At 46.4% G+C, this 14,747-nt stretch overlaps 1 protein-coding gene across 1 annotated transcript in view; it reads right to left on the bottom strand.

The window, feature by feature from the left end:
- The window catches only part of LOC133957262 (multiple epidermal growth factor-like domains protein 11), a 67,544-nt gene that overhangs the window by 27,767 nt on the left and 25,030 nt on the right, over positions 1–14,747 (bottom strand). The window contains exons 5-8 of the mRNA XM_062392756.1: positions 4,742–4,988; positions 4,400–4,520; positions 3,829–3,965; positions 954–1,166 (exon numbers count right to left, since the gene is read on the bottom strand). Coding sequence (XP_062248740.1) covers positions 954–1,166; positions 3,829–3,965; positions 4,400–4,520; positions 4,742–4,988 — 718 coding nt within the window. The remainder of the gene's footprint in view (positions 1–953; positions 1,167–3,828; positions 3,966–4,399; positions 4,521–4,741; positions 4,989–14,747) is intronic.

Genomic DNA, 14,747 nt, shown 5'->3' on the forward strand with positions numbered 1-14,747 from the left:
GGTAAGTTTCAATGATATAACTAAGGAAAATATATAAACATGCTGATTGAGGATTGTTCATCTGTCCATCTAGCCTCTTTCCATTCATTTATCCATCGAAACGATTCCAATTGGCCAAATATTTATATCTCTGGCATTGGTGCCTTTTTTTAAAGCTTTCTTCTCATCTTATATTCTACAGAACACTTCCATGTGCACTATCTCATGTGTGGAGACGTTTCACTCCAGCCAGTGTAGAAGGAAAGGTTGTGTACATTTATGAATACTATGCAAAGACCTATGTTATGAACTAAGACACAAAGTTGCAGAAGCATATAGTCAAAGTTTCCTCAGGGCTCAAATCAGCCTATGACAAAACAAATGTTTATATTTATGTCTGTATATGACAAGGTAAATACAGTTAGTATAAATTACCCACAACATTTCCTGTATATTCCTGTTCATTCCCATGGAAAGTTTCCAACTTTGAATAATAGGGTTGCAAAATTACTTTGCATAATTTTGCAATCCTAATTCTGTCTCTTGAGCGATCGTTCCAGCGACCTTCTCATGCGGCTGTGTGATGGAGGATGTGTGTGGTGGAGGATGTGTGTGGTGGAGGATGTGTGTGGTGGAGGATGTGTGTGGTGGAGGATGTGGGTGGTGGAGAATGTGTGTGGTGGAGGATGTGTGTGGTGGAGGATGTGTGTGGTGGAGGATGTGTGTGGTGGAGGATGTGTGTGGTGGAGGATGTGTGTGGTGGAGGATGTGTGTGGTGGAGGACGTGTGTGGTGGAGAATGTGTGTGGTGGAGGATGTGTCGGGTGGAGGATGTGTCGGGTGGAGGATGTGTGTGGTGGAGAATGTGTGTGGTGGAGGATGTGTGTGGTGGAGGATGTGTGTGGTGGAGGATGTGTGTGGTGGAGGACGTGTGTGGTGGAGGATGTGTGTGGTGGAGGCGTGTCGGGTCGGTACCTGAGCGTGTTGGCGGTTTTGCACGGGCAGTGTCGGTCGCAGCCGGGTCCGTACAGGCCGCTGGGACAGAAGCGGTCCTGGCAGCTGGGGCCCTTGAAGCCCTCGCTGCAGAGGCAGGCCCCGTTGATGTGGTAACACTTGGCCCCGTTCTGGCAGTCGCACTTGTTGGCGCACTGGGGCCCGTAGGTGCCGACCGGACACTCCTCTCGACATCTGTCGGAGTGAGAAGAAGAACGGTGGAGCTGTGAGATGTGAAGCACAGGAAGTCCTCCCTGCTCCTCTGCTGCAGGGGTCAGGCTCTATGATGATTCATGTTAGTTTGTTTCATCACTTCCTGTATGAGCTGTCCGTCAAACTGATGAATCCTTCTCACTGCTCGACAACAAATGATCTGTGAGCTGATGAAACATTCACCTCCTGAGGCGACTTGTGACTTAGAATGGTGACCTTTGACCTTTGATATACAGATTTGCACCCGTGTGACTCTTATAAATCTTTATATTTGCACGTGAAGGTTTTTGTGCGTCTCCTCCAGATCACGTCCAACATGGTGGACTCGTGTCAGAGCTCATTCTCACTTCAGAGGACGTCTCACTAATCTCGAAATCTTATCAAATCAACCATCCAACAATCTGCCCATGTGTTGATGTGTCCTTGAGCAAGGCACTGAGCCTCAGCCTCTCACACATCAGAGGGTGAGAGGCTGAATGAGGAAACAGAGGAAAAGAAACTAACACCAGTCAAATCTCTGCTGTAACTTCTCAGGTTCCCTCGGTCACAATAATAAAAAACTTCTTTAAAAACATTTCTGTCAAACAAACAATGACTATTTTATTCCCTCATCATCCATCTTCCTCTTCTATTATAAAAATTTAAATATTGAACTCAAACTGAAATAAAATCTTGTTTTCTGTTCACACTGTTTTTTTAATCCTGGGAATAAGTTACTCTTAATATATTTCAATACAATTGGCAATATTTCAACTTCCTTAGCATGTGGAATATCCCATAATACTCCGTTCTCATTTCATTTCTACTAACTGCCACTTTAGTTAAGTATTAATATCTCTAATGTAACTTTTCTTTTCACATTCTCATTTCTATTGATATCCACGAGGCTCCAGAGTTTCCCTCAGATGAATCAAGTCTTATCTGATGATCATGTTTGACGGATCCGGATCTAAACTCCATTCTGACAAACACACCAGATTCCACCGAAGCTCCATTCAAACACTGAGAGAGAAACATCTTGTTCCAAATCTAAACGTTACACAACAACAGACTCACACGGACTCACTGAGACGCAGAGGAAGATGTTTCTATTTTTAACTTCCTCTTCCTCTAAAGAACTCTGTGACTCTCGTCTGTGAAAAAGACGATAACTCATAATGTAAAAGATGAAACGTGGAAGCAGGTGATGACGAAGCTGAACCAGAGAGAAGCTGACAAACAACCAGTGGAAGCAGGTGAGGGTTGAACAGGTTGAACTGGTGGGAAACAGCAGGGGCGGGGGCGGGGGAGACAACGCAGCTGAGAATTTCAAAATAGAACAGGAAGTGAACATTAATAACTGGACTGTGTCACCGAGTAGAGGAACAGTTTGTCAGAAGGAGGTTTTTCACGTGTGATCTTTAAACTCCACGTTCACTCCCCCCTGACATTACCCCCCCCACACACACACACACACACACACACACACCGCACACGCTCCCGTGCACTCGACATCATGAGGTCAGGCGTGACACATTATGCTGAGACCCTGAGCCGCGCTCAAGGTGAAAGAGAACAAAGTGGCGATATGGATTCTAACGAGGAGCCGGGGCCGAGCAGGGGAAGGGAGTCGAGTGGGAGCTGCTGCATCATTCTTCACACGTAGGCCCAGTGAAACCATTAAGAAGGAGACAAATCACTCAATTAAAATGGCTCAGTGAGGACGTATGTTTAGTGTCACGTCTAAATCACAGACACTTCCTCTGGACTCTTATCTCCACTAATTCCATTAGAGCCAGGACGCGGCGGGGGGGGGGGGGGGGGGACTCAATCTGGGAATTATTCCATGTAGGCTAATTCACCTGTCGGGCCGAATGAATGGAGGTAATTTGGCTCAATTGAGAATAACGACGGAGGACGAGAGACACAGAGATGGACAAGGAGGAGAGAGAGAGAGAGAGAGAGAGAGACAGAGAGAGAGAGAGAGAGAGAGGGGGGGGGGGGGGTCGGAGAAAGTATTTTACAGCTAACGTCAGAGATGATGGAGGAAATAAAACTCTTTCAGAGTCAGTTAGAATCTCTTCACCCGGGGAGAGGAGAAGAGCACGATGAGGAAGAGGAGGAGGAGGAGGAGGAGGAGGAGGAGGAGGAGGAGGAGGAGGAGGAGGAGGAGGAGGTGGAACATTAACATTTAACATGGAGGTGAAACTCAATTATTCTCTCACGTATGATTCATGTTAAACGGCTTCATGTCGGGTTTCAATCCAAACTTATTGAAGAGACAGAAAAACATGTGAGGGTTCATGAAGTTATATAAATATATATAAATCCACACTGTACACACTAGATATGATTTATGTTATATTAATGCTCTTTAATGCAGCTGTGAACTTCTGCAGCTTCTGTTTCAAACTTCCTCTTTACACATGTTTACATGGACTCATTGTTTTCATTAGTTTCCAAAGTGTTTATTAGAAATTACAGATATCCCCATGTGCTCATATCCACGTGTCTCTCTGAGGAGGAGTTCTGCTCATATCTGCAGCAAATTTCCCTGAAGAGTCGGATAAAGTCTATATAAACTTATAACTGTGTTTTTTATTACAATTAACATTAAAACTATTCATAAAGGATTTAAAATATCATATTAATAAGCATGAAGTACCTCTCTCCGATGTAGCCGGCGGTGCACTGGCACTGGCCGCTGATGTGGTCGCACAGGCCGGCGTTCCGACACGTGCACTCCAGAGAGCAGTTGATCCCGAAGGAGCCGAAGGAGCACGGCTGAGCACAGACTGGACCCTGAGGGGGGAAACCACAGAGAACCAGTTAAACCAGTTTGGATTCAGGCTCCCAGGGCTGGGACCAGACCACGAGAGAAGACCTGAAGAGTTCATCTGAGAACAGAAACAAACTAAATGTGTAAAAACAGACGAGTCATTGTGTTTCTGCTGAGTCACCTTGTTAACTTCTACAGGATTAAGTGTGATTTGTGAATATGAATGATCAATAAAATTGCATTTAAATAAATGTAACTTCAGGGAAGTTGTAAAAACTAAACTTGTTAAATCTAAACTGAGAACTTGTGTTGAAATCTTATTTATGTTTGAACAAACTTTTTATCATCAAAGTCAAACCTGACGATCTCATCTCTGAGCTATAAAATATGAAACGTGATTTCCAGCAGTGATGCACATGAGTGGGTCTGGTGTTGAACATGGGGAAAGCGGTCGTACCACCCAGCCGGCGGGACAGGAGCACTCCCCGGTGACGTGATGACACGCCCCTCCGTTCTGACAGGGGCAGCGCTGCTCACACAGGGATCCATGTTTCCCTGGAGGACACGGCTCCTCACAGCTGGAGACACAAGGAGCAGAGGATTCAGTCTGTGGAGCTGAACACGTGAAGCTCTCTGATCAGAGCCTCTGCTACAAACATTCTACTGAAGCTACCGTGTTAATTCAGGGTAAGAAGTGGATTCAATGAAATCTGCATTAGTATAAAAGTGATGAATCATGAAACTGAGCAGTGGTGACATGTCTTTCTGAAACCAGACCAAGCAGCTGAGGGTCACTCACAAGGCTCCGGTGTATCCCGGTGCACAGAGGCACTCGCCGGTCTGGTGCTGGCAGGTGGCGCCGTTGAGGCACTGGCTCTCCTGCAGGCAGTCTTTGCCGTAGAAGCCGGCGTCGCAGGGCTCCTCGCAGCGCCAGCCCTGGAACCCGTCGGTGCACACGCAGGCGCCGGTGATCGGGTTGCACTTGGCGCCGTTACGGCACTGACAGCGGTTGGTGCAGTGGGGGCCCCAGAAGTCACTCTCACAGCCTGGACAGAGGAGAGGGTCAACAGGGGATTCAAAGACCTGAGGTCAGGGTGAGGAGGGTTCGAGTCTCAGAGAGAGGAGGGTTCGAGTCTCAGGATGAGGAGGGTTCGAGTCTCAGAGAGAATCAGCAGAAACAATTTCTCAGAACTATTCTCTGAAAGTCGACCTTCAACCAGATGATGATCAGTCAGGTTTCAGTTTACATCCACACTCACATCACAGGTGGAGACTTAACATCAGACTGACCTTTAACCTTTGAGCTTTAAACTTCTACTCAGTCCATCCGTCAGGATTTAAGCTAGAAGAATTTAGATTCACTGAGTTCATGATGTGACATCACAGTGTTTATGATCTTTGATGAGCCTCATCTCATGTCCCTCGAACTGGAAAACATTTAGTTTGAGAAATATTGAGAGGAGGACCAGTGACGACCAGTGAAGACCAGTGAAGACCAGTGAAGACCAGTGACGACCAGTGAAGACCACTGAAGACCAGTGAAGACCAGTGTTGCTCTGAGTCTTCATCAACAGAAGAGTAATATAATGGCTGAGGCTGCGTGAGGCTCCTTCATCACTCAGATTGTGACGGCAGTGAACACATGATGTTCACCAGCTGTGATCACATCCTTCTCTAATGAGCTGATTTCAAACTCTCAACCCACATGAAGCAAAGACCAACAACCAACTGGTCCCAGTTTGATCTGATGGAGGAGAGAGAGTCGATGGAATAAAACACTTCTTAGAACAGAAGAAAGTTAGAAAGTCACCAAACTTGTTTCTGACGTTTTTACAGAATATTTCTGACACATTTCCAGTTTGCAGCTGTGAGGACGTTTCTGTCTTCTTCGATTGTCGTCCACACGACGGCAGGACGAGACGAGTCCTGTTGATCAGTGAGGACGGTTCTGTGGGAAACGCGTCCTCCTCACATTTCAATTTAACACCTGCTGGTCACAATAAGAGTCAGTGTCTGTGTGCAGGTGGAAACAATCTGTGAGTGTGAAGTGGAGACGAATGAAACCTCTGGACTTCAGCTCGGTTCAGAACTGGAGACGATGACTTCGCTGAATTTGCATCAAACGGTGGATGATGAATTTTCCACTGAGAGTGAAACGCTGGTTGAAATTGACCTGTCGTCTGCCGACTCCAGGTTCACACTGATCCAGATCAGTACACTCAAACATTCCATAAGGACTGTTTATGATGACAAATGTCTCACAGTTTGCAAAGATTAATACACAACTACACCATGTTACATCATCTCCTGACATGGGGACGTCAAAATGACATCATCTCTACAATATCATCATCATATATTTTATGATCTATTTAAGCCTGACATGTTCCTCACGTGTTCCTGACATGTGCCTGACATGTTCCTAACATGTTCCTGACATGTTCCTGACATGTGCCTGACATGTGCCTGACATGTTCCTCACATGTTCCTGACATGTGCCTGACGTGTTCCTGACATGTGCCTGACATGTTACTGATGTGTGCCTGACATGTTCCTGACGTGTTCCTGACATGTTTCTAACGTGTTACTGAGGTGTTCCTGACATGTTCCTGACATGTGCCTGACATGGTCCTCACATGTTCCTGACATGTTCCTAACATGTTCCTAACATGTTCCTAACATGTTCCTTACGTTTTCCAGACATTTGCCTGACATCTTCCTCACGTGTTCCAGACGTGTGTCTGACATGTTCCTCACATGTTCCTGACATGTGCCTGACGTGTTCCTGACATGTGCCTGACATGTTACTGATGTGTGCCTGACATGTTCCTGACGTGTTCCTGACATGTTTCTAACGTGTTACTGAGGTGTTCCTGACATGTTCCTGACATGTGCCTGACATGTTCCTGACATGTGCCTGACATGGTCCTCACATGTTCCTAACATGTTCCTTACGTTTTCCTGACATTTGCCTGACATCTTCCTCACGTGTTCCAGACGTGTGTCTGACATGTTCCTGACGTGTGATAACGTTCTCACACGTGGACTCTGAAAGGTGTCTGATCACTCGGACTTGGTCTTCGACCGGTTGAGGTCATCATGGAACACGTCCACGTTCAGACGTGTCAGACGACCGGTCCCTGTCAGTTGGTCCCCACAAACAGCTGCACGGTGACATGCAGCCTGATGGATGCAGGAAGTGGTTTCCTCCATTCATCAGCGCAGTCGTCCCATCAGGCTGAAGCAGCAGAAAACTCAGCGTTTAGCATTTTAATTCTCTACGCCGCTGCCTCCACCCTGAGCTGCTGAATGAATGAGCACGGACCTCCAGCTTCTCCTCTCACAGATTCGTATTTACTCAAATGAAATCTGTATATGACTGGGCGCAGCCAGAAGAATGAAATGAAACACTTTAAGCACACAGAGAAGATGTATCACAGCCAAAGTGGATGAATCACAGCCGGAGGAAATGAGATGAGAACAAGAGAAGACGTGAGGTTGTATTTTATATCATCTCTGAAAACTGGAATCAAAGCACGAGGTCTGATTCACAGTCACAGGCTGAACTGGAAGAGAAGAAGGTTCCCAGAGTGTGAGAGCTCTGAGGGACGTTCTGACGAGAGGTAGAGTCTCCTGGTTCCTCGCCTGCACCATCAGGTCGAGTTCTACTCCACCTCCACGTCTACACCTCTAGAAGTTCAGACGTTCGTCCTCTGAGCTGCGACGTCCTATAGGAACGTGATGTCATGGGCTGATGCTAGCTGGTTAGCATGCTAACTCAAGTCTCAAGAGATGGACTGTGAATAAAAATGGACGACACATCTCCATGTTCTCTCACTATTTACAAAATAAAGCTGATATCTGTCTTGAGAATCAGATCTGGAGATCACATCCCAATCCTGAGTCAGTGTCAGCTGTCAATCATCACGTCTCAGCCTGTGTTTATATCATCAAATGACTAATTAAACCCAAACTGATCAGAAACACTTGAACAAACTTATCAGTGAGATAAGAACGAGCTGAAACGACAGAAACTACTTTACAAACATTAACGTCTACTCAGATCTGTTTGGTCCCATCTGCTAACATGGAGGAGGAGGAGGTAATGACCTCCATCTTTTGGGAGGAGTCATGTCATCGAGCTGACGACGTTTGTCACGAGGAACTCAATCGTTCTTGAGTTGTGACTGAAATGTCTTAGTGAGGTCAAGTCGACCTTTGACCCCAACCCCTCTCAGTTCCTCCCGGAGACAACGTGTTGACGGAGAAGCTGGAGACATGAAGCTTCTGACATGTGGAGGAACCAGGAGAGAGTTGTTCTGACCCCCCCCCCCCCCGGCCCGGCGGTGGTCTCAGACCCAGTGCTGAATGTTTCATCAGGTCGGGGGGGACAGAGAGCGACGAGCAGACTCCCTCCCTCCCTCCCTCTCAATCTTTCTCTAATTTACTCTCCTCCTTTGTCCCGCTGCTCCTGTCCTCCCTCTCCTTCTTTCTTCCTCCCCTCGTCTGTCTCTCTTTGAAAGAGGGAGTTCTCTTTATTTCTCTTAACTAGTCAGCCAGCAGAGTCAAATCCTTTATCCTCTCACAGCCTCAATTATTCAGCAGCAAAGAGTCCAAATGGAGTGACTAATGACTTTGATCAAGAGCAGCTCTCTGGCACTAAGCAGAACTTCCTGCTCTGAATTAACAGCAGTGTAATCTACTGTGGCACAGGAAACTCTTTCAGGACCCTTCCCCGGCTGCGGGGAGCTGCAGGTTCTCTCTCATGTCACAGATAACCTTCTTCAGCTCACACTCGGTGTCTGAGGCTTCAACCTGAGCAGCCTCACTTTCCTCTCTGATTTGAAGGAACATCGATTTCCCCTTGAAGAAATTGTAACACAGTTTTTGTGAAATAAGATTTGATTTGATTCTGACGTCCTTTCTTTCATTGAGCTACATGTGCACCAAGGAGATAACGTTTCACCGTGTCACATGTACGGTTTGATAGTTTGCAGGATTATGTAAAATCGACTGAACTGAATTAAATCTTGCTCCGGTTCTTGATCAGCGAGCTGATCCAGGATTCTGTGATTTCATGCAGTGAATCCACGTGACGGCTGGTGTTTGGTGGACGTGTGAAATCAGATGTTTGAGTTTACACTCAATCTAAACTGGTTCCAACGAACACACTTCAACGTTTGTGTTGTTTTTTTTGCTGTAATTGAGAAAACAGAGTTTGTTTTTTATGGTCTCCCCTCGTTGATCTTGTTTGTCTCATTTCACCACGAGCTGTTTGTGTCGAGCCTCATAAACACACTGATCATTAAAAACACAATTCAAAGCTCAATGAGTTGTATTTTAAATTATATTGTCATGGAAGCGAGTTCAGCTTATTGCCCAAGAACTCAAGTATTTGTGTTGTTGTCGTACAGGCCTGTGAGTGGGTGTGTGTATGTTTGTGTGTGACGTTGTTAACCAGTCACTTCTTCTCTTCTCTCCTCTTTATTTCTCTGAGGTGCATCTGCTTTGTTCACTTGAAGGTGTTCCAGAGGAACGTCTGCTTCAAGTCGCCTGGCAGCTCCTTTCACATCCATAACAAGGTTTCAACTCACTGTGAGCTCAGCAGATAAGAAACACATCTAATGGAAAAATGAACTCATTCCACAGCGTTCAATTTGAGGCTCATGATGACAGCGTGGATAGGAAAATTTAATACAGCTCCTATTTTACAGTTATGTAGAGAAGTAGGTAATGTCTACACACACACACACACACAGACTAACTGTGCATGGCTGATTGATGTCGTCACTAAATCGAATGCTGCACCTACTTAAAATGCTGCTTCTCTCGTCTCTGCGAGTGTTTGTGAAAGTAACACAAAGATCTGAAGGCTTCATTGTGCGGCTCATTCACGACACAAGAAGTTAGGTTAATGTGATAATTCATCTTTAGTCACAATCCAGTGGAAACAAGTGGTTTTTGTGTCATCATCTGGATTTGACCTGAACAACAACACGTCCACAGTCTCCAGGTTCAGGATCCTTCACACAGACGTGTCTCCAACTCGTCTCACTGCACCAACATTAAGACAAATCTGAATCTTGTGATCTGAACACACACCGATACAAGCACTCAGCCAATCAGGAGCCAGCCTCAGCTGTCAATCATGATGTCAAACATCAGTGAGATAAGAACGACCCGAAATTACAGAAACCGTCTTTAACAAACATTTATTAAACGTCTCCTCTGACTGTTTGGTTTGGTCCATGTCCCATCTGCTAACATGGAGGAGGAGGGTATTATGAGCTGTACTGCATCCAGCCACCAGGGGGCGATCAAGACGCTTTAAATGAATCTTCTGTCTCTAACCAGTGTGAGAAAAAACAAAAACCTGCACAATTAATTTTGAATTTTTGCATATTTCTGCATGATGAGTGATTTCATGAGATCTGAGTGTGTCCAGTCAGTAACAAGGTGAAAGTTATGAACTGTATGAAATTATTAAAACAATACTTCAATCTGCAGCGTCTGAGAGACAGGGTTTGAATTCTCACTGAGCTGCATCAGAATGAAAGAGCTGAACCAAGAGAACATCGATCAGCGAGTTCACTGGAGACTAAACACAAAGAGTTTATACAATTATTTGTCTATTTGTTCATTTGTGGGAATGAAGGTGCAGCAGCCGCACACAGACGTGACGCACAGACACACACTTCACTCTGGTTCTGAGCTAATGACCTGAGACGCTGCAGAAAGGACTGAACTCCTCATCGCACAGATTCAAGTGACAGAGTCTGTGGTGAGATGACTCGGCCACGTCAGCTCTAATATGACGAGGACATTAACCGTGTCCCCGGCGAGACAGTGATGGACGAGCGGCCCGATGGGACGGGAGCGAGGGGGGGGGGGGGGGGTCTCCTGCCAATAAGAGAGGCTGCTGGGATTCTGCTGAGTGCTGGGAAACACTGCAGCTCGAACATCTGTTGATCTGTGGAGACCATCACATCTTTTACAGTGTGGATCGTTTTACAGTGTGTGTGTGGGGGGGGGGTCATGTTCACAACATCTGTAAATGAAAACGTGTTCTTTTATTTAGTAATTAATACATTTGACAGATGAATCTACTATAACTCTGTGTGTCTGTCTGCAGAACCCTGTGACTTGTTGTGAAGTTCAGAGACCTCCGCTGGATCTGGACACGTTCAATATGAACTTTTAATAAACCGATGTGGGACTCAACAACCACGATGACAAAAACTGATTCTCCAGAAATATAAACTATGATGAAAGAAAAGATGAGTGAGTCTCTTGGAATCAACACTTTCCCCAGGCAAGTCATAAATTCATAAACTCTTTACTAAAATGTCAAGAAAGTTCAATGACATTTTATTTTAAAATAAAAAATGAATTCAGCAAACGTGAACAGGGATTTCTGATCGTTGAGAGAATTCATCTGAGGCTGTAAACACACAAGTGGAGTGAATTCATATAAACTCTTCTCGTGCACGAGGTCAGACCGAACTCCTTTTAAAGGAAAATTCATTCATTCTATGAAAAGTCTATTAAATATGTGGTTTTGATAAAGAATGCTCTGATGAACTCTTCTCTTTTCAGAATGACTCATTAAAACCAGTTCATTCAAGATGTGAGAAATTAGCAGAAAAATAAACCTCATTTCCATGAAGACTGAGAATCTGTAGCTGCGTCTGGAACCAAACACTCATTTGTAACTTCTGTTATGTTAATTCATATCTTCAACATTCACAACTAAACTTCTGTTCAAACACAGATCACTGTTTGTTCCACTAACGTCCAAACTGGGACAAATCAAACAGATCTTATCAACGGCTGATAACTGATCTATAGAGCTTCAATGAAAGGCATTGATCAACCATGAATACAGCTGCTGTAGCTACACACAGACACACACACACACACAGGAGGCGTGTTGTACGACAAACACACACAAACACACACACACACACACCACTAAACGGGCTCGTTACAGGGATGAATAAATGATCATGAAGTTGTTCAGTCGTCAAACTCGACTTCAAGACGTCAGCCTGTCAAGATGCTGGGGATCAATGATGCTGACAGCCAATCAACAGCCTCCCTCAGCTGCACTGCTGGGCACGGGCCAATCCAAGGTGCAGTCAGCGCACGCACACAGACACACACAGAGACACACACACACACAGACACAGACACACACACAGACACAGACACACACACAGACACACACACAGACACACACAGAGACACAGACACACACAGAGACACACACACACAGACACAGACACACACACACACACAGACACACACACACACACAGACACACACACACACACAGACACAGACACACACACAGACACAGACACACACACACACACAGACACACACACAGACACAGACACAGACACAGACACACACAGAGACACACACACACACAGACACACACACACACACAGACACAGACACACACACAGACACAGACACACACACAGACACAGACACACACAGAGACACACACACACACAGACACAGACACACACACAGACACAGACACACACACACAGACACACACAGAGACACAGACACACACAGAGACACACACACACACAGACACAGACACACACACAGACACAGACACACACACAGACACAGACACACACACACACACAGACACACACACAGACACAGACACAGACACAGACACACACAGAGACACACACACACACAGACACACACACACACACAGACACAGACACACACACAGACACAGACACACACACAGACACAGACACACACAGAGACACACACACACAGACACAGACACACACACAGACACACACACACACAGACACAGACACACACACAGACACAGACACACACACACAGACACACACAGAGACACAGACACACACAGAGACACACACACACACAGACACAGACACACACACAGACACAGACACACACACACACACAGACACACACAGAGACACAGACACACACAGAGACACACACACACACACAGACACAGACACAGACACACACACAGACACAGACACACACACAGACACAGACACAGACACACACACAGACACAGACACACACAGACACAGACACACACACAGACACAGACACACACACAGACACACACACAGACACAGACAGAGACACAGACACACACAGAGACACACACACACACACACACACACACACAGACACAGACACAGACACACACACAGACACAGACACAGACACAGACACAGACACACACACACACACACAGACACAGACACAGACACAGACACAGACACACACACACACACACAGACACACACACACACACACACACACACACACACACACACAGACACAGACACACACACACACACAGACACACACACAGACACACACACAGACACACACACACCCTCGAGCTGAAGTCATTCAATTTTAATTCGATTGCATCTTTGTCAAAGGAGAGCAGGGAAGGAGCTGATTGGCTCGGAGAGGAACAATCTGTACGATTCTTGTTTTCATGACTCTGACGACACCTCCAGCGATAAGCAGCCGCTGCTCCAGTGTTTTGCATTTACCGCAGGAGCTCGCCCAATATAATCTATTATTAAATACGCTGCCCTTAAATTTATTCCAAACAAATTGCTATTGTTGCTTCGTAAACACAAAGACAATAACTTCCTCTGCGGCAGAATAAAGCGTGTGGCTGCAATCTGGTGGACTCATTATCGTGTGTGGAGAAGTGAAACACCGGGTTTCACTGGGAGGAGATGATTACAGTCGGGCTGAGGAGCTCACGCCCCGGCAGCTTGAACTGAGAGGTTCCACATTGAGGAAGGTCAGCAGAAAGAATACAGTTCATTTATATTTCCGATAGCACCGCGCTCTGCCCGCTCCTCCACCGTGTTCAAGGCCACAGCGCTCACACAGGAGAAAAGTATTTTCATCAGCAGCTGTCAGACGGCCGCCGTGCGCCCGCTGACAAATGAGTCAACAATCCTTTCTAAGAGGAGCCGAGGCTTACTGTGGCGAGCCGCTTTCCCCCCCGACACGAAGCCGACGGTGGGACGTACAGTGGGTTCTGATGCCAGTGAGATAACTGAGTCAGGATGAGCCCAGCTGTTCAGAGACAGATGACCCACATACCAACACGCACGCTTGTGTTTAATTCAGAGCCATTGATTTCCTATTTTCAATTAATAATAGTAATTAGTGGCAGCATATTTCAGGCTGGGTCGATGAGGTGGGATGTGGGGGGTGGGGGGGATGTGGGGGGGCAGATGGATGACACAGTTTACGGATCACAGGCCCAGAACAAAGTCTCACTTCACGCTGACGGACTCGGAGCGTCGAGCTGATTGAGTTTTTACAGATTTTCCTTTTAATGTCCGTTTTCACGTCCAGATAACAAGACAGCCGAGTCCTCACCGAGCGGATCGATACCTCACACCTCGTCTCAGGACCTCGAGTCCTCTGTCTCAGACCCAGAGCTCGTCCCCTGTCCCAGACCCAGAGCTCGTCCCCTGTCTCACTGTCTCAGACCCAGAGCTCGTCCTCTGTCCCACTGTCTCAGACCCAGAGCTCGTCCTCTGTCTCACTGTCTCAGACCCAGAGCTCGTCCTCTGTCCCACTGTCCCAGACCCAGAGCTCGTCCTCTGTCCCACTGTCTCAGACCCAGAGCTCGTCCTCTGTCTCACTGTCTCAGACCCAGAGCTCGTCCTCTGTCCCACTGTCTCAGACCCAGAGCTCGTCCTCTGTCCCACTGTCTCAGACCCAGAGCTCGTCCTCTGTCCCAC

This window comes from Platichthys flesus, chromosome 1, assembly GCF_949316205.1.
Source record: "Platichthys flesus chromosome 1, fPlaFle2.1, whole genome shotgun sequence".
NCBI lineage: Eukaryota > Metazoa > Chordata > Actinopteri > Pleuronectiformes > Pleuronectidae > Platichthys > Platichthys flesus.